The 18,334-nt window shown below is 38.9% G+C and overlaps 1 protein-coding gene across 1 annotated transcript in view; it reads right to left on the bottom strand.

Moving 5' to 3' along the window:
• Window positions 1–4,774: 4,774 nt before the first annotated feature.
• LOC128662274 (peptidyl-prolyl cis-trans isomerase-like) overlaps window positions 4,775–18,334 on the bottom strand; it is a 109,834-nt gene continuing 96,274 nt past the window's right edge. Inside the window, exons 2-5 of the mRNA XM_053716087.1 lie at window positions 15,912–15,942; window positions 14,369–14,457; window positions 13,710–13,882; window positions 4,775–5,268 (exon numbers count right to left, since the gene is read on the bottom strand). Coding sequence (XP_053572062.1) covers window positions 5,118–5,268; window positions 13,710–13,882; window positions 14,369–14,457; window positions 15,912–15,942 — 444 coding nt within the window. The 3' untranslated portion in view covers window positions 4,775–5,117. The remainder of the gene's footprint in view (window positions 5,269–13,709; window positions 13,883–14,368; window positions 14,458–15,911; window positions 15,943–18,334) is intronic.

The following is an 18,334-nucleotide window of genomic DNA, read 5'->3' as shown; positions in this document are numbered from 1 at the left end:
GTGCAAGGGTTGTTTTGGTTTCCTCAGGGGCGAGGTTTCCTATTAATGTTTTACTCAATGCCATTTTCAGAGTCCTTCAGTCCTGGCACCTCTTTTGGAAAGGGAGAGCCTTATCTCTTATCTGTTTTCAGATAAATTATGTTTCAGCAGTAAAATATGTCAGTCATCAAGGGCGAACTCTCAGTTTCCTAGTCATGAGGAAGGTATTGTGAATTCTTTCCTGGTCAGAAATCTATTGTTGTTATTTCTGCTGTTCTTATTCCTGGAGTGTACAACTGTGAAATAGACTTTCTCAGTCTTTAGCCCTTGCATTCAGGAGAGTGGTCTCTTCATCTTGATGTCTTTATCAGATAGTTGCTCTTTGAGGTCAGAGTTAGATCTGATGGTCTCTGGTTCAATCTTGAACTTTCCAGGTACCGTGCAAGGTCCATAGATCCTCAAGCACTGTTTGCAGATGCTCTGGTAGTTCTGTAGTCATTTCGACTAGCTTATCTTTTTTTCCACCTCTGGTTCTTCCCAGGTTGGTTGCCTTAATCAGATTAGAGGGAGCGCTAGTGGTTTTAACTGCTCTGACTTGGTTTCTCAGAGTTTAATATGCAAATCTAGTTCAGAGGTCCAGTTGCCCTCTTTTGTCTCTTCCTTTTTTACCATCTCCTGCACTCTGGTTGATGAAACACCATTTTTTTGATTGTTGTATTTTGTATCCTGATCTTTGGGAGTTCCCTACTACACTGGAGGCCAGTCTGCTGGGTGACTGTTAGATTCCAGCCTGCTTCTTATGCACCAAGAGAGGTGCTATACTACATGTTAGTGCAATTAATTCTGATACTATATTCCTTACAGTAATACAGTACTAGGCCATATTGGAATGCTTGTTTGTTCTCTCCACATTATCTACAGATTGCTGTTTTAATACAGGAGATCAGTCTGCTGGGTGACTGTTTGATTCCAGCTCACCTCTTCTGCACCACTAGGGGTGCTCTACTAAATGTGAGTGTAATATTTTACACATTAAATTGTATTTCCATCTATACAATTCTAGGCCATGTGGCGCTTCTGTTTCTCTATGTTGCTTACAGATTAATATTTTTATGTCGGGTTAACACACTTGAGAATATGCAATCGTGTTTGCGCCCGAGAAGGCATACGTTATCGCAGTCGCGATATTCTACTTTTTGTGTGCATCGGGTTAGTGCAGAAGCGAAAACTTTTTAAGTTCAACTTGTAATATGAGCAATACCCAACACGTGCAAAAACCTTACTTCTAGTGGTGTTAGCTCGTGAGCAGGAGCGAGAAATACCACTTCACTTGTAATCTGGCCCATAATATTTTCCACATTCATTTAAACAGGAACTTAAATCTTTCGGTGCTAGGACCTTTATGACCACTTTTGGTGAACCTACTATAAAGGCGTGTGTATGAAGCCACTAACCTCCAGCTACATGCAAGCATTACATAGCTGCTCCTTAGCATATCTAGGTATGCTTCTCAACAAAGGATATCAAGAGAATAATGTACATTTGATAACAGAAGTAAAATAAGAAGCCCCTTGTTCTATCTATACTAAAAGAAAAACATCAACATAGTCAGATTTTTCTGGAATCTCTCTGTTTATTTTTTGTATATCCTTCTGCTAGAAGGTGATTCCGCATAAATAAAACAAACAATCTAAAATAAACAATAAACTGATTAGAATATTCACAACATTTTAGGTATATCTTAGTCAGTCTTAAAACCTATTCCAGCACGTATGCCTAAAACCCTCTTTAGGAATATTATTCTCCATGTGCCTACTCCCTGTTTTCTTTTAGTAAAATGCAGTATTTGAAAAGTATGTTAAAGCAATTCAACTTTTAAGCTGCAAGAACCATTTATTTTATTTTTTTTATCTTTTTTTATTGAGCTTATGGTCATATCACCTTAAGAAAAAAAAATGAAATCATCTTTATGGCTCAAGTTAAATTTGTATGCAGATGAAAGAAAGCTAGTACTATTTATTTAGATTCACTGTATAATATCAATACCTCCACTTTTGGTATCTGTCTACATATCAATCTATCTATCTATTTTAATTAATCCACTCTCTGTTATTCAGGGACATTTCGGTCAAAATTTAAAAGCACACAGATGAATTATATCTTTGAACAGAAACATATATGCAATATAGATTTATTGGCAAAAATGCTTCTAGTAAAAGTTATCACTGTTTTGGTGTTAACATTTTTCTCTGCACGTGCATGTGAAGCATAGCTAGATATTCTCAGTGCACCAGCATTTTAAATACTGCAGCTGCCCAGAGCGCCAGTGGAACTTGTATCATGTCAGCAATTAAAAAAAATCAAGTCATTACCAGATGGTACAAACATCTTAGGCTGTTTAAAATGCTGGTGCACTGTGCATACTTAAATACAAATTTAAAAGAGCTATAGCTTTTGTTAAAAGCATTTTTGCTAATACATGTATATTACAAAAATGCATCTATTCAAAACTGAAATACATCCATATGGATTCCAAATTTGGCTGGAATTTTCCTTTAATAAAGTATACTCAGGGGTCAAGTTGGGTGGGGACGCATGGGAACTGAGTTCCTGCACTATTTTTGCAGGTGGAACTAAGTTCCCTCTGGAAAGAGAACAAAAAAGCTTCAGTGCTGCAATTGGTTGGAGGAGCTGTGACATAGTCTGGTTAGAGGGATAGTGAGATTCTCTAGTAATGGGCAGTAACACTTCCTACAATACACTAAATGCAAGCCTGTCAGCAGTCCTGCGGTGTGATCACAACGCACTGTGTGGAACACATGGTGTTTACATTTCTGTGTGGTTGCTCTGGGGTTATTTAGCTCCCTTCAGCATAAATAGAACTATTGCACCTTAAGTGGGTGAGACTCTGTGACAGAGGAGGAGTCTCTGGCCCAAAGGCAACCATTCAACTCTTTATTGGATTTAATTTGCTTTCATTAACCAAAGTGTATAGATTATATACATACAGTGTGTGTGTGTAAAACAATATTTATTGTGAGTGGGGTGGAAGTCTTGGTGAGTTCCCACACTTTTATTTGTAGGACTTGACCCCTGAGTATACTCTGTATGAACACATATATTGCAATAATCTGTATTACAAAATTGAATAATATAATTTTCAGTTCACAGAATAACAACTTTTCAGTAATTCTATGTTAAACCTATAATATATAATGCATAGATTTATATGCATAGATACAATTGGCTTATAACACATTTTACATTAGTAACACATATATTATAAAATGATATAATATGCACATACTAGCAGAGATAAAATACACTGTAATGTTGTGTATTACAATTCCCTACAATAATGATAGCTTGCATATGACTATTACTTTAATACATGGTTGCATTTGGCAGAATCATATAAAAGAAAAAAAAGTGTAACATTTCTAAAAATAAAAATTTTAGTCTTCAGGTGGCTACTGTTATGCTCCCTGCTTTGCAAACAATTTAAACACTTTGATAAAATCAATACACAAAATTGGGTCGCATTGTTAAATGGTGATGGATGGAATTGTTTCTTGTGGCTACAGCTCCCTCTGGTGTCTGCCATAGGTAATGGCAGACCGACAGATTCTCTTTTCCATTACAATAAAATAAAGTAGTCCAAAGTCAGCCTTTCCCTTTGTCAATCTTCACCTTATTCGAACTGGATGTTTTAAACAGTGATGTAATGTTCCACTGAGTTCTTCTTCCATGAAGGGGTTATGCAGGTTCAGCTTCAATATGGTGCTACAAGCGGTTTGCTGGGGTTAAGCTGCTTTGTTTTACAGAGCAGGTTAAAAAGAGGTCAGTATGGTTGCAGTAGTGCGTCTTTATTTCAGAGGGTGTAATAGTGAGTCATTAAGAAGTCAGACTGTGGGTGGGCAGGTTGCAAGCCAATAACTGGGCTAACAATGGCATTTGTAAAGTGTAGGTGGTGGAATTATCCAATTCATATTTTAGTTGTCACAGGTCAAGGGCCTATATTAAAGGGACATGAAACAGTTTTTTTTTTTTTTTCAATTTAATGATTCAGATAGAGCATACAATTTCAAACAGCTTTCTAATGTACTTATTGACATTTTTTCCTTCTTCTCTTGGCATCTTTTGTTTAAAAAGCTGAGGAGCGTGCACGTCTGGAGCAGTATATGGCAGCAGTTTTGCTAGAATATTATCCATTTACAAGAGAACTATTTCCTGCCATGTAGTGTTCCCGACCATAGGGATAAAGCAAATTTTATAATAGAAGTAAACTAGTATGCTCTGTCTGAATCATGGAAGAACATTTTTGGGTTTCATATCCCTTTAAGATGCCTTTCATCAAGGTTACATAGATACAACCTCTGCATTGAAATCCCATTTTCTAGCCAGACCCATATACAATCTATTTGCCATTTGGGAAAATATTCTCAAAGATTTTAAATGTTGTGGGGGGTGGGGTTTACTCTTAAAGGGATAGTAAAGTCAAAACTAAACGTTCATGATTAAGATAGAGCATACAATATTAAACAACTTTCCAATTTACTTGTTATCAAATTTGCTTCATTCTCTTGGTATCTTTTATTAAAGAGTAAAACTAGGTAGGCTCATAAGTGCTCAGGAGTGTGCACGTGTCTTTAGTACATGGCAGCAGTGTTTTGCAACACTGAATAATAAAGCTGCAAATAATGTTGCAAAACACTGCTGCCATAGAGTACTAAAGACACATGCACACTCCTCAGCCTACCTAGTTTTAGTCTTCAATAAAAGATACCAAAAGAGTACAAAGCAAATTTGATAACAAAAGTAAATTGGAAAGTTGTTTAAAATTGCATGCTCTATCATGAAAGTTTAATTTTGACTTTGCTGTCCCTTTAAATCTTGTGGATTTACTATATTTCAAATGATTTCTTAAATTAAGTCCTAGTTCATTCATGATGTTCTTGTTAAGCTCTTAAAAATGGTTGGTTGTAGTTATAGTGCGGTTGATCATATAGTTGAGCACATAAATTATGATAAAATTATTAGCGTGGATAAGGCTCGATCAGACAATGTCACATGACTTAGGATTTACTGACACTTTTTAAAGGGGGTGTGACCATGCAACAGATGTGTTTTGGGTGAGGTCACTCAGTGGGTGCATCATTTAAGACCCCGCAGTCATCTATAACAATCTTCTTGCTAGTCTTGCCACTGTTTGATCCATAACTTTCCATCTTCTTAATGACTTCCATACCCTCAACGACATGGCCAAATACCACATGCTTTCCATTTAGCCTATGGATGGATTGAGAGGAAAGACAAAATAGTCCATTAAACAGAGCAATGTAAAACAAGCAATCAGAAAAAATAAGATAAAAAATAAAGGGATAAAAAAATGCGGAGACATGTAAAGAAGACAAAGAACAAAACTGTTATTATTAAAGGAACATTAAACACTAAATGCATTTTATAAGCATTGTGTCAAGTTGATTTGGCAGGCAGGCAACTGCAATTAGATTACACTAGCAGACTGATGTTTCACAGTCAAAAAAGTTTTTTTTTACAACATTTACACTACTGTTACAACAGATATGAGTGATGGCACTGCAGGCAGGCAACTGCAATTAGATTACACTAGCAGACTGATGTTTCACAGTCAAAATTACACAGGCAAAAAAAAAAAAAAAAAAGATGTTCTAGCCCTAAAAAGGGCTTTTTGGGGGTGCTGTCCTTACAGCAGAGATCAGATGAGTCCTTCAGGACTGCTGTGGGTGATCCTCTAGCTGTCATATCCAGTAATTCGACCGAAAACAAACAGAGAAAGGAGAAACCATAGGGTGCAGTGGTGACTGTAGTTTAATTAAAATTTAGACCTGCCTTAAAAGGACAGGGTGGGCCGTGGACTGGATACACTACAAGAGAAATAAATTTATCAGGTAAGCATAAATTATGTTTTCTCTTGTTAAGTGTATCCAGTCCACGGATCATCCATTACTTATGGGATACCAATACCAAAGCTAAAGTACACGGATGATGGGAGGGACAAGGCAGGATTAAGCGGAAGGAACCACTGCCTGAAGAACCTTTCTCCCAAAAACAGCCTCCGAAGAAGCAAAAGTATCAAATTTGGAAAATTTGGAAAAAGTGTGAAGCGAAGACCAAGTCGCGGCCTTGCAAATCTGTTCAACAGAGGCCTCATTTTTAAAGGCCCAGGTGGAAGCCACAGCTAATCCTTTCAGGGGGCTGCTGTCCAGCAGTCTCATAGGCTAGGCGTATTATGCTCCGAAGCCAAAAGGAAAGAGAGGTTGCCGAAGCTTTTTGACCTCTCCTCTGTCCAGAGTAAACGACAAACAGGGTAGATGTTTGAAGAAAATCTTTAGTAGCTTGTAAGTAAAACTTCAAGGCACGGACTACGTCCAGATTATGTAAAAGACGTTCCTTCTTTGAAGAAGGATTAGGACACAATGATGGAACAACAATCTCTTGATTGATATTCTTGTTAGAAACCACCTTAGGTAAAAACCCAGGTTTGGTACGCAGGACTACCTTATCTGCATGAAAAATCAGATAAGGAGAATCACATTGTAAGGCAGATAGCTCAGAGACTCTCCGAGCCGAGGAAATAGCCATCAAAAACAGAACTTTCCAAGATAAAAGTTTAATATCAATGGAATGAAGGGGTTCAAACGGAACTCCTTGAAGAACTTTAAGAACCAAGTTTAAGCTCCACGGGGGAGCAACAGGTTTAAACACAGGCTTAATTCTAACCAAAGCCTGGCAAAATGCCTGGACGTCTGGAACCTCTGCCAGACGCTTGTGCAAAAGAATAGACAGAGCAGAAATCTGTCCGTTTAAGGAACTAGCTGATAATCCTTTGTCCAAGCCCTCTTGGAGAAAAGACAATATTCTAGGAATCCTAACCTTACTCCATGAGTAATACTTGGATTCACACCAATAAAGATATTTACTCCATATCTTGTGGTAGATTTTCCTGGTAACAGGCTTTCGTGCCTGTATTAATGTATCAATGACTGACTCGGAGAAGCCACGCTTTGATAGAATCAAGCGTTCAATCTCCATGCAGTCATTCTCAGAGAAATTAGATTTGGATGATTGAAAGGACCTTGTATCAGAAGGTCCTGTCTTAGAGGCAGAGTCCATGGTGGAAAGGATGACATGTCCACTAGGTCTGCATACCAAGTCCTGCGTGGCCACGCAGGTGCTATCAGAATCACCGATGCTCTCTCCTGTTTGATTTTGGCAATCAGTCAAGGGAGCAGAGGAAACGGTGGAAACACATAAGCCAGGTTGAAGAACCAAGGCGCTGCTAGAGCATCTATCAGCGTCACTTCTGGGACCCTGGACCTGGATCCGTAACAAGGAAGCTTGGCGATCTGGCGAGACGCCATGAGATCCAACTCTGGTTTGCCCCAACGATGAATCAACTGAGCAAACACCTCCGGATGGAGTTCCCACTCCCCCGGATGGAAAGTCTAATGACTTAGAAAATCCGCCTCCCAGTTCTCCACGCCTGGGATATGGATTGCTGACAGGTGGCAAGAGTGGTACTCTGCCCAGCAAATTATTTTTGAGACTTCTAACATCGCTAGGGAACTCCTGGTTCCCCCTTGATGGTTGATGTAAGCCCCAGTCGTGATGTTGTCCGACTGAAATCTGATGAACCTCAGTGTTGCTAACTGAGGCCAAGCCAGAAGAGCATTGAATATCGCTCTGAACTCCAGAATATTTATTGGAAGGAGTTTCTCCTCCTGAGTCCACGATCCCTGTGCCTTCAGGGAATTCCAGACTGCACCCCAGAAATTCTGATGACTAAAATACGACTAAAACTAAAATGACATTTTAGTCAAAAGACTATGACTAAAACTAAATCAAAATGGCATTTTAGTCAAAAGACTATGACTAAAACTAAATCAAAATTTGCTGCCAAAATTAACAGTTTCTAAATCTGTGTCTGTACTGGATGTTTAAACCTTAATTCAATAAATAATAACAGGTGTTATGTTTACACCTAGAGTATATAATAAGTTTGGAAATTATAGAGAAATGCTTAAATAATACATTACACTTTAACTAAACCCCTTAGAATTTAGTCAACTAAAATCTACTGGAGATTTAGTCGACTAATATAAACTGAAGATTTAGTCGACTAAAACTAGACTAAAACTAAAACAATTCAGATGACTAAAATACGACTAAAACTAAAATGGCATTTTAGTCAAAAGACTAAAACTAAGACTAAATTGAAATTTGCCGTCAAAATTAACACTGGCGCAAATGGCACTATGTCCATTGCCGCTACCATTAAGCCGATTACCTCCATACACTGAGCTACCGAAGGGCGCGGAATGGAGTGAAGAACACGGCAAGCATTTAGAAGTTTTGATAACCTGGACTCCGTCAGGTAAATTTTCATTTCTACAGAATCTATAAGAGTCCCTAAGAAGGAGACTCTTGTGAGTGGGGATAGAGAACTCTTTTCCTCGTTCACTTTCCACCCGTGCAACCTCAGAAATGCCAGAACTATCTCTGTATGAGACTTGGCAACTTGAAAGCTTGACGCCTGTATCAGGATGTCGTCTAGATACGGAGCCACCGCTATGCCTCGCGGTCTTAGAACCGCCAGAAGTGAGCCCAGAACCTTTGTAAAGATTCTCGGGGCTGTAGCCAACCCGAAGGGAAGAGCTACAAATTGGTAATGCCTGTCTAGAAAGGCAAACCTTAGAAACAGATGATGATCTTTGTGAATCGGCATGTGAAGGTAGGCATCCTTTAAGTCCACTGTGGTCATGTACTGACCTTCTTGGATCATGGGTAGGATGGTCCGAATAGTTTCCATTTTGAAAGATGGAACTCTGAGGAATTTGTTTAAGATCTTTAGATCCAAAATTGGTCTGAAGGTTCCCTCTTTTTTGGGAACCACAAACAGATTCGAATAAAAACCCTGTCCTTGTTCCGTCCGCGGAACTGGATGGATCACTCCCATAACTAGGAGGTCTTGCACACAGCGTAGGAATGCCTCTTTCTTTATCTGATTTGCAGATAGCCTTGAAAGATGAAATCTCCCTTGTGGAGGGGAAGCTTTGAAGTCCAGAAGATATTCCTGAGATATGATCTCCAACGCCCAGGGATCCTGAACATCTCTTGCCCACGCCTGGGCGAAGAGAGAAAGTCTGCCCCCTACTAGATCCGTCACCGGATAGGGGGCCGTTCCTTCATGCTGTCTTAGAGGCAGCAGCAGGCTTTCTGGCCTGCTTGCCTTTGTTCCAGGACTGGTTAGGTTTCCAGGCCTGCTTAGATTGAGCAAAGGTTCCCTCTTGTTTTGAAGCGGAGGAAGTTGATGCTGCACCTGCTTTGAAATTTCGAAAGGCACGAAAATTAGAATGTTTGGCCTTTGCTTTGGCCCTGTCCTGAGGAAGGGTGTGACCCTTACCTCCAGTAATGTCAGCAATAATTTCATTCAAACCAGGCCCAAATAAGGTCTGCCCCTTGAAAGGAATGTTGAGTAATTTAGACTTCGAAGTCACGTCAGCTGACCAGGATTTAAGCCATAGCGCCCTACGCGCTTGGATGGCGAATCCGGAATTCTTAGCCGTTAGTTTAGTCAAATGAACAATGGCATCAGAAATAAATGAGTTAGCTAGCTTAAGTGTTCTAAGCTTGTCAATAATTTCAGTCAATGGAGCTGTATGGATGGCCTCTTCCAGGGCCTCAAACCAGAATGCCGCCGCGGCTGTGACAGGTGCAATGCATGTAAGGGGCTGTAAAATAAAACCTTGTTGAATAAACATTTTCTTAAGGTAACCCTCCAATTTTTTATCCATTGGATCTGAAAAAGCACAACTGTCCTCAACCGGGATAGTAGTACGCTTTGCTAAAGTAGAAACTGCTCCCTCCACCTTAGGGACCGTCTGCCATAAGTCCTGTGTAGTGGCGTCTATTGGAAACATTTTTCTAAATATAGGAGGTGGGGAAAAAGGCACACCCGGTCTATCCCACTCCTTGCTAATAATTTCTGTAAGCTTTTTAGGTATAGGAAAAACATGAGTACACACCGGTACCGCATAGTATTTATCCAGCCTACACAATTTCTCTGGTACTGCAACTGTGTTACAGTCATTCAGAGCAGCTAATACCTCCCCAAGCAACACACAGAGGTTCTCAAGCTTAAATTTAAAATTAGAAATCTCTGAATCAGGTTTCTCCGAATCAGAGATGTCACCCACAGACTGAAGCTCTCCATCCTCATGATCTGCATATTGTGACGCAGTATCAGACATGGCCCTTACAGCATCTGCGCGCTCTGTATTTCTCCTAACCCCAGAGCAATCGCGCTTGCCTCTTAATTCAGGCAACCTGGATAATACCTCTGACAGGGTATTATTTATGATTGCAGCCATGTCCTGGCGTGCATCCCCTGAGCGGGAGGCAAAGGGTCTGACACGTGGGGAGAGTTAGTCGGCATAACTTCCCCCTCGTCAGACTCTTCTGGTGATATTTCTTTTATAGTTAAAGAGTGATCTTTACTGTTTAAGGTGAAATCAATACATTTAGTACACATTCTCCTATGGGGCTCCACCATGGCTTTCAAACATAATGAACAAGTAGTTTCCTCTGTGTCAGACATGTTTAAACAGACTAGCAATGAGACTAGCAAGCTTGGAAAACACTTTAAACAAGTTTACAAGCAATATAAAAAACGTTACTGCACCTTTAAGAAACACAAATTTTGTCAAAATTTGAAATAACAGTGAAAAAAGGCAGTTACACTAACGAAATTTTTACAGTGTATGTAACAAGTTAGCAGAGCATCGCACCCACTTGCAAATGGATGAATAACCCCTTAATACCCAAAACAGAATAATAACAGACAAAAACGTTTTTTCAAACAGTCACAACAACTGCCACAGCTCTACTGTGGCTTTTTACCTCCCTCAAAAACGACTTTGAAGCCTTTTGAGCCCTCCAGAGATGTCCTGGATCATGCAGGAAGAAGCTGGATGTCTGTGTCTGTAATTTTTGCTGTGCAAAAAAACGGCAAAATAGGCCCCTCCCACTCATATTACAACAGTGAAAAGCCTAAGGAAACTGTTTCTAGGCAAAATTCAAGCCAGCCATGTGGGAAAAAACTAGGCCCCAATAAGTTTTATCACCAAATACATATAAAAACGATTAAATATGCCAGCAAACGTTTTAGTTCGGTATCAGCAGCATTTTCTAGCAAATTCCATCCCTAGAAAAATATTAACTGCACATACCTTATTGCAGGAAAACCTGCACGCTATTCCCCCTCTGAAGTTACCTCACTCCTCAGAATATGTGAGAACAGCCATGGATCTTAGTTACTTCTGCTAAGATCATAGAAAACGCAGGCAGATTCTTCTTCTAAATACTGCCTGAGATAAACAGTACACTCCGGCACCATTTAAAAATAACAAACTTTTGATTGAAGAAATAAACTAAGTATAAAACACCACAGTCCTCTTACGACCTCCATCTTGGTTGAGGCTTGCAAGAGAATGACTGGATATGACAGCTGGGGGAGGAGCTATATAGCAGCTCTGCTGTGGGTGATCCTCTTGCAACTTCCTGTTGGGAAGGAGAATATCCCATAAGTAATGAATGATCCATGGACTGGATACACTTAACAAGAGAAATCAGCAGCAGCTACACTATCCCTCCTCTCACTAAGAATGCAGGATCAGAATGAATCTAAAATGGCTGCTGTCCAGGAGCTGGGAGGGTCTGGGAGGGAGTGTCTGCTGCTGATTGGCTGAAATGTGTCTGCAGACTGTTAGATACAGGGTCAAAGTTTACTCAATGATGACGAATAGGGGGCGGATCGAACATTGCATATGTTCGCCCGCCGCGGCAAACACGAACAAGCTATGTTCACCGGGAACTATTCGCTGGCGAACTATTTGCGACATCACTAATAATAATTATAATGTAGGTGGCGGCGGTGTCCGGAGCGGCAGATTAGGGGTTAATAATATAAAGTAGGGTGCGGCGATGTCGGGGGCAGCAGATTAGGGGTTAATAAGTGTAAGATTAGGGGTGTTTAGACTCGGGGTTCATGTTAGGGTGTTAGGTGTAGACATAAAAGTATTTCCCCATAGGAATCAATGGGGCTGCGTTAGGAGCTTTACGCTGTTTTTTTCATCCGGCTCAGCCCCATTGATCCCTATGGAGAAATCGTGCACGATCACATTTTACCTGCTTATAGCTAACGTAAGCAGCGCTGGTATTGAGGTGAGATGTGGAGCTAAATTTTGCGGCTAACGCCGGGTTTGTAAAAGCCTGTAATACCGGCGTTTTCTTAAGTGAGCGGTGAGAATAAAATGCTTGTTAATACCGCACAGCCTTACCGACAAAACTCGTAATCTAGGCGACTATCTTTACAATCTGTTGTAAAGACTAAACAAAAGTAATCATTTATATTGTTTTCTATTTGTTTATCTCCTTCCACTACTCTATCATCAGTCTTGAGTCTACTATCCCTCTGTTAATGTTTCTCTTTTAACTGATATAGCTAAAGGTTTTGTCACAGTTTTTTAATAGATTGTGCTATTTTCTCTTCTGCATCAGCTTTAGCTTTTCTGATTAAAGGGACACTCAGGTTAAATTAAATTTTACTTCCATTAACAAAAATGTGCACAGTCTTTTATATTTACACTTTTTGAGTCACCAGCTCCTACTGAGCAAGCATGTGCAAGAATTGCTATCACATGGTATAGGGGGAGTGGAACATAACTTTTGAAAATTGTTAGAAAAAAATCTACAACTCATTTGAACAAATCAGCATATACATCACACTCATATTGAGATAAATCAAATTACTATTTATTAGGGCAATAAAAAACAAACAAATTCAACTGAGCCTATATCAGGGATCCCTGAATAAATGTTACTGGTATAAATGTTGCAACTTAAAATATATTATAGCCATTTTAATGTAGGCTCAGTTGAATTTGTTTGTTTTTTATTGCCCTAATAAATATTAATTTGATTTATCTCAATATGAGTGTGATGTATACACTGATTTGTTCTTAAAGGGATGGTGTCTGTACAGTTGTATTTGATTGGCTTACTAGGGGGTTGCAGGATTAGGTTTACTGTTAGTGATCTCTTTGATCAATTTAATTATTTAAACTCCGTGCACCACAATCACCACAATTAATTATACAAGTGGTGCCCTGTCCCTAGCCACCCATATTCTCAATAGCTGGATATATATATATACTGTATATATATATATATATATATATATATATATATATATTTATTTATGTAGACATGTGTATGTATGCATATATATGTTAAAGCCTTTTGCAGCCCTAACACCTGAGACCTCTTATCTTTGAGCACTTATAACTTTTTAACGCAATATTTTTTTAAATGATTTTTTATCAGTTATTATGAATGTTACTGTACTTTTAAATGTATTTTTGATGTTTTTTTGTCTTCTGTAACAGTTAACCAGAACTCTGAAGTTGCTCTAACCCGATGCACATTAAACACAATTGCGCTCAAGTGAACGCGTTTACATTCATCTCATAATAAAACGCAAATTACCCCTTATCACTCACACGCTACAGCTTGCATGCCACTCGTAATCTAGCCCTTAATGGGGGGAACTTAATTTTGAGTTAATGTCCCTTTAATTCTATTCCATTACACATTATAACATACCCAAATATCAGAGGTGTCTTTCTTACCATTCAGCCTTGATAGTGGAGATAAAGAACTGAGAACCATTACTGTTGGGTCCAGCATTAGCCATAGCTAGTACTCCTGGAACACTGTGTTTCAGAGTAAAGTTCTCATCTTCAAATTTACCACCAAATATGGACTTTCCTCCTGTACCATTGTGATTGGTGAAATCTCCTCCCTGAAAGGTGGAGATCAAATTTTGGAAGGTCAGCATATTAAACAAAGGAAGAATGAAGTAGTAAAGTTTGGTAGAAGTAAAAAGAAAGTGATGAAAGGTGATATTGGAGAATCATAGAATATAGAAGAGGAATCATTGAGCAGACAATGATTTCTAGATAGAGATGAGTGATAAGTCACAACAGGAAGAAGAGGAACTCATAGGGCCTGATTATCTAAAGCTCTCCACTCAGAAGATCTAAGACATCTTGTCAGTATGGCGATGTGAATAATTTTTTATTATCTTGAGATATTTATCTCATTTTGCTGAGTTCTGTATTTTAAGGAGAGACTCCTACTTTAGAATATAAAGTCTAAAAAAGAATCCCAAAGATTTTCTGTGATTTCTCTCCATGTTGGCAAGTTTTTGATCATCAGTCCCATGGTGAGATAGGTGGGCAAAGTGAGAGGGGACAGCTGTAACCGCTTGTTCGTTTTAAGTCCTCACCTGGCAAATGAAGTGGGGTATGATCCGGTGGAAGGTGCAGCCCTTATATCCATATCCCACCTCTCCTGTACATAACTTGAGGAAGTTCTCTGCAGAAAAAGGATAGGTAACTAAAGCATTAAGATGTAAGGGATAGAATTAAAGGGAAAGAAACACATTTATAGAGGAGATGATATTAGAAGTAAATAGAGGAGGGATGGGAAAGTAAAGGTAGTTAGATGGTGGTATAGAAAGATGGTGGTATAGAAGAGAAAATAAAACTTAAAGGGTAGGGATGGGCGAATGTGTTTATATCCGAATTCGAATGTTAGAACGAATGTTATTGTAGAAATTCAATTTACATAATAGAATGTTGATAAGAACGATTATTCTTAAAAATTCGATTTTCGAATGTTATTTACAGTTTTCGATTGTCACATTTGAATTTGAATGTTACATTCGAATATCACATTTGAATTTGAATATTACATTTATAAAACACAATCGTAGACTAGAAACACTATTTTGAATGTCACATTCAAATCGAATATCACATTCGAATCGCATGTCACATTCGAATTCAAATATTACATTTATAAAACACAGTATTAGACTAGAAATACTATTTCAAATTCGAATGTGACATTCGAATTCGAATATAGCATTCAAATTCGAATATTACATTTATTAAACACAGTTGTAGACTAGAAATACTATTTCAAATTTGAATGTCACATTCGAATTCGAATATTACATTTCGAAATTGAATGAATACATAGCTAAACATTCTATTATTCGAACGAATATTTTCGAATTTTATTGAAAAATTCGAAAATAGAATGTTAGAATGTTATATAAACATTCAAAATTCGATTCGAACGAAAGAATGTATCAAAATTCGTTTTAAATTTCGGATTTTTAGAAACATTCGCCCATATTAAAGGGACAATAAACTTGAATAATAAAATGAATAGTGCACAATTATGTAACATCTTAGCAATAGCTTAAAAAACCTAAATATTTGAGATATTTTAGTTCTTTAAGTTGCACTTGGTCTCCTCTCCAAGCTCTTCTCATCAGGTGTTCTTTTTACCAAGTGGTTCACGGTCTTGCTGTCTAATCACAGCTCGCCCAATCGCGCTATAGAACTAAATGTAGCTCGCTCCTGCTCTCATCTGGTAGCGGGAGCAAGCTAAATTTAGTTCCATAGCGCTATCAGGCGTGCTGTGATTAGACAGCGCGCCCGCAAACCCCTTTTCAAAAAGAAGACCCGATCAGAAGACCATGGAGAGGAGACCAGGTAAGTGCAACTTTGAGAGCTAAAATCTCTCAAATATTTTGATTTTTAAAGCTGTTGCTAAGATAATGTTACGTAATTCCGAACTATGTACAGAATTATATTACATTATTTTTTAAGTTTACTGTCCCTTTAACAATTAAAGTGGCAGAAATCTGATGTGAGAGTGTAAGCAGATGCTGGGAAGTAGATGACAAGACAAGGTTAGTGATTATGACCAGCTGTTTTAGACATGTTACTATTTCAACCATTTTTAACTCTATATACCTGCAGTCTTCGGGACTACGTCAAACCGGAGCTAAGAAGCAGATAATAGAAACAATCAGAAATATAAATGCATTAAGCATAGAACACTTAAACAATGAAGTGTATAAGCCTAAATAATCATTTGTATGCTCAGCCGCAGAGAGTCAGTTCTCATAAATATGTAATTCCGTACTTCCTGGTTTATAAGACAAAGGAAATCCTGGAGGAAGTATAGAGGATGCATTTGGTTCATTGTGTGTGATATTGAAGAGCACGATGACTCCAGATAGGAACATCCACAATGTGCAAAAGGTACAGAGTTAGTCACAAATAACAGTTAAATTAAAGGGACAGTCTACACCAGAATTTTTATTGTTTAAAAAGATAGATAATCCCTTTATTACCCATTCCCCAGTTTTGCATAACCAACACAGTTATATTAATACACTTTTTACTTGTGTGAGTACCTTGTATCTAAGCCTCAGCAAACTGCCCCCTTATTTCAGTTCTTTTGACAGACATGCATTTTAGCCAATCAGTGCTGACTCCTAGGTAACTCTACTGGCGTGAGTACAATGTTATCTATATGGCACACATGAACTAACGCTCTAGTTGGGAAAAACTGTCAACATGCATTTAAGAGGCGGCCTTTAAGGGCTAGGAAATTGGCATATGAGCCCACCTAGGTTTAGCTGTCAACTAAGAATACCAAGAGAAGAAAGCAAAATTGATGCTAAGGGGCCTATCTATCAAGCTCCGAACAGAGCTTGAAGGCCCGTGTTTCTGGCGAGTCTTCAGACTCGCCAGAAACAAAAGTTATGGAGCAGCGTTCTAAAGAGACCGCTGCTCCATAACCCTGTCCACCTGCTCTGATGAGGCGGACAAGAATCGCCGGAAATCAACCCGATCGAGTACGATCGGGTTGATTTACACCCCCTGCTGGCGGCCGATTGGCCGCGAGTCTGCAGGGGGTGGCGTTGCACCAGCAGCTCACATAATGCTGAATACGGAGAGAGAGTATTGCTCTCTGCATTCAGCGATGTCTGTCGGACCTGATCCGCAGTGTCGGATCAGGTCCGACAGACATATGATAAATAGGCCCCTTAAAGTAAATTGGAAAGTTGTTTAAAATTACATTCTCTATCTGAATCATGAACGTTTATTTGTTTAACTTCATTTGCGCATCATTTAGTTCTGCAGTGGTGGCATAGCCTGTGACTGATACGTAGAGGCTTGCTGGCTTTTTTTGGGTTTAACTTTTTATTATTATTAAACTCAACCCCATGTGTGTAATTTTTTTTCTTGCAGAAAGATTAATTTAAACTGCACATCCATTCGTTTTGCTTTTGGGGCATAACCTGTGACTGAATGTAGAGGCCTGCCGGCTTTATTGGGGGGTTAAAAAAACTGCATATTGTTTAGTTTTGCTGTGGGGGCATAGCTTGTAATTGATAGGTAGAGGCCTATTAACTTTTTGGGGTGTTAAAAAAACATTTAATTAAACCTTAACCCTTTGTGTGCAGAAAAACTATTATAATTTTCTTGCAGTTAACTGCACGTTTAGTTTAATAATAATTATATTGCTGTGGGAGAATAGCCTGTGACAGATAGGTAGGTCTGATGCCTGTTTTGTGGTGTACACACAGGTTTTAATTAAAGTTGAACCCTTTGGGGCCTATTTAAGAAAGTGCGAGTGGACATGATCCGATATTGCGGATCATGTCCGCTGCACTTCGATAAATGCCGACAGCATATGCTCTCGGCATTTATCATTACACCAGCAGTTCTGGTGAACTGCTGGTGCAATACCGCCCCCCTGCATATTCGCGGCCAATCAGCCGCTAGCAGGGGGTGTCAATCAACCCGATCGTATAGGATTGGGTTGATTTTCATTGATGTCTGTCTGCCGCCTCAGAGCAGGCGGACAGGTTATGGAGTTCGCCAGAAACACGAGGCATCAAACTCCATACGGATCTTGATAAATAGGCCCCTATGTGTTCAGAAACATTTCTATTTTCTTGCTGTTAGTTTCAAACTGCATGTTTATTTTATTGCTGTGGGAGCATAGCCTGTGACTAATAGGTAGGCCTGCTGCTTCCTTTTGGGGAGAACACATACGTTTCAATTAAAGTTTAACCTTTTGTGTGCAAAACATTTCTATTTTCTTACAGTTAGTTTTAAACAGTATGTTTATTATGTTGCTGTGAAAGCATAGCCTGTGACTGATACGTAGGACTGCTTCCTTTTTCGGGGGGTACATAAAAGTTTCAATTAAAGTTTAAAGGGACAGTCAAGTCCAAAAAGAACTTTCATGTTTCAAATAGGGCATGTAAATTTAAACAACTTTCGAATGTACTTTTATCACCAATTTTGCTTTGTTCTCTTGGTATTCTTAGTTGAAAGCTAAACCTAGGAGGTTCATATGCTAATTTCTTAGACCTTGA

This window comes from Bombina bombina, chromosome 6, assembly GCF_027579735.1.
Source record: "Bombina bombina isolate aBomBom1 chromosome 6, aBomBom1.pri, whole genome shotgun sequence".
Taxonomy (NCBI): Eukaryota; Metazoa; Chordata; class Amphibia; order Anura; family Bombinatoridae; genus Bombina; species Bombina bombina.
Note: the sequence above shows the minus strand (reverse complement) of the source record. Positions and strands in the feature narration are given on the sequence as shown.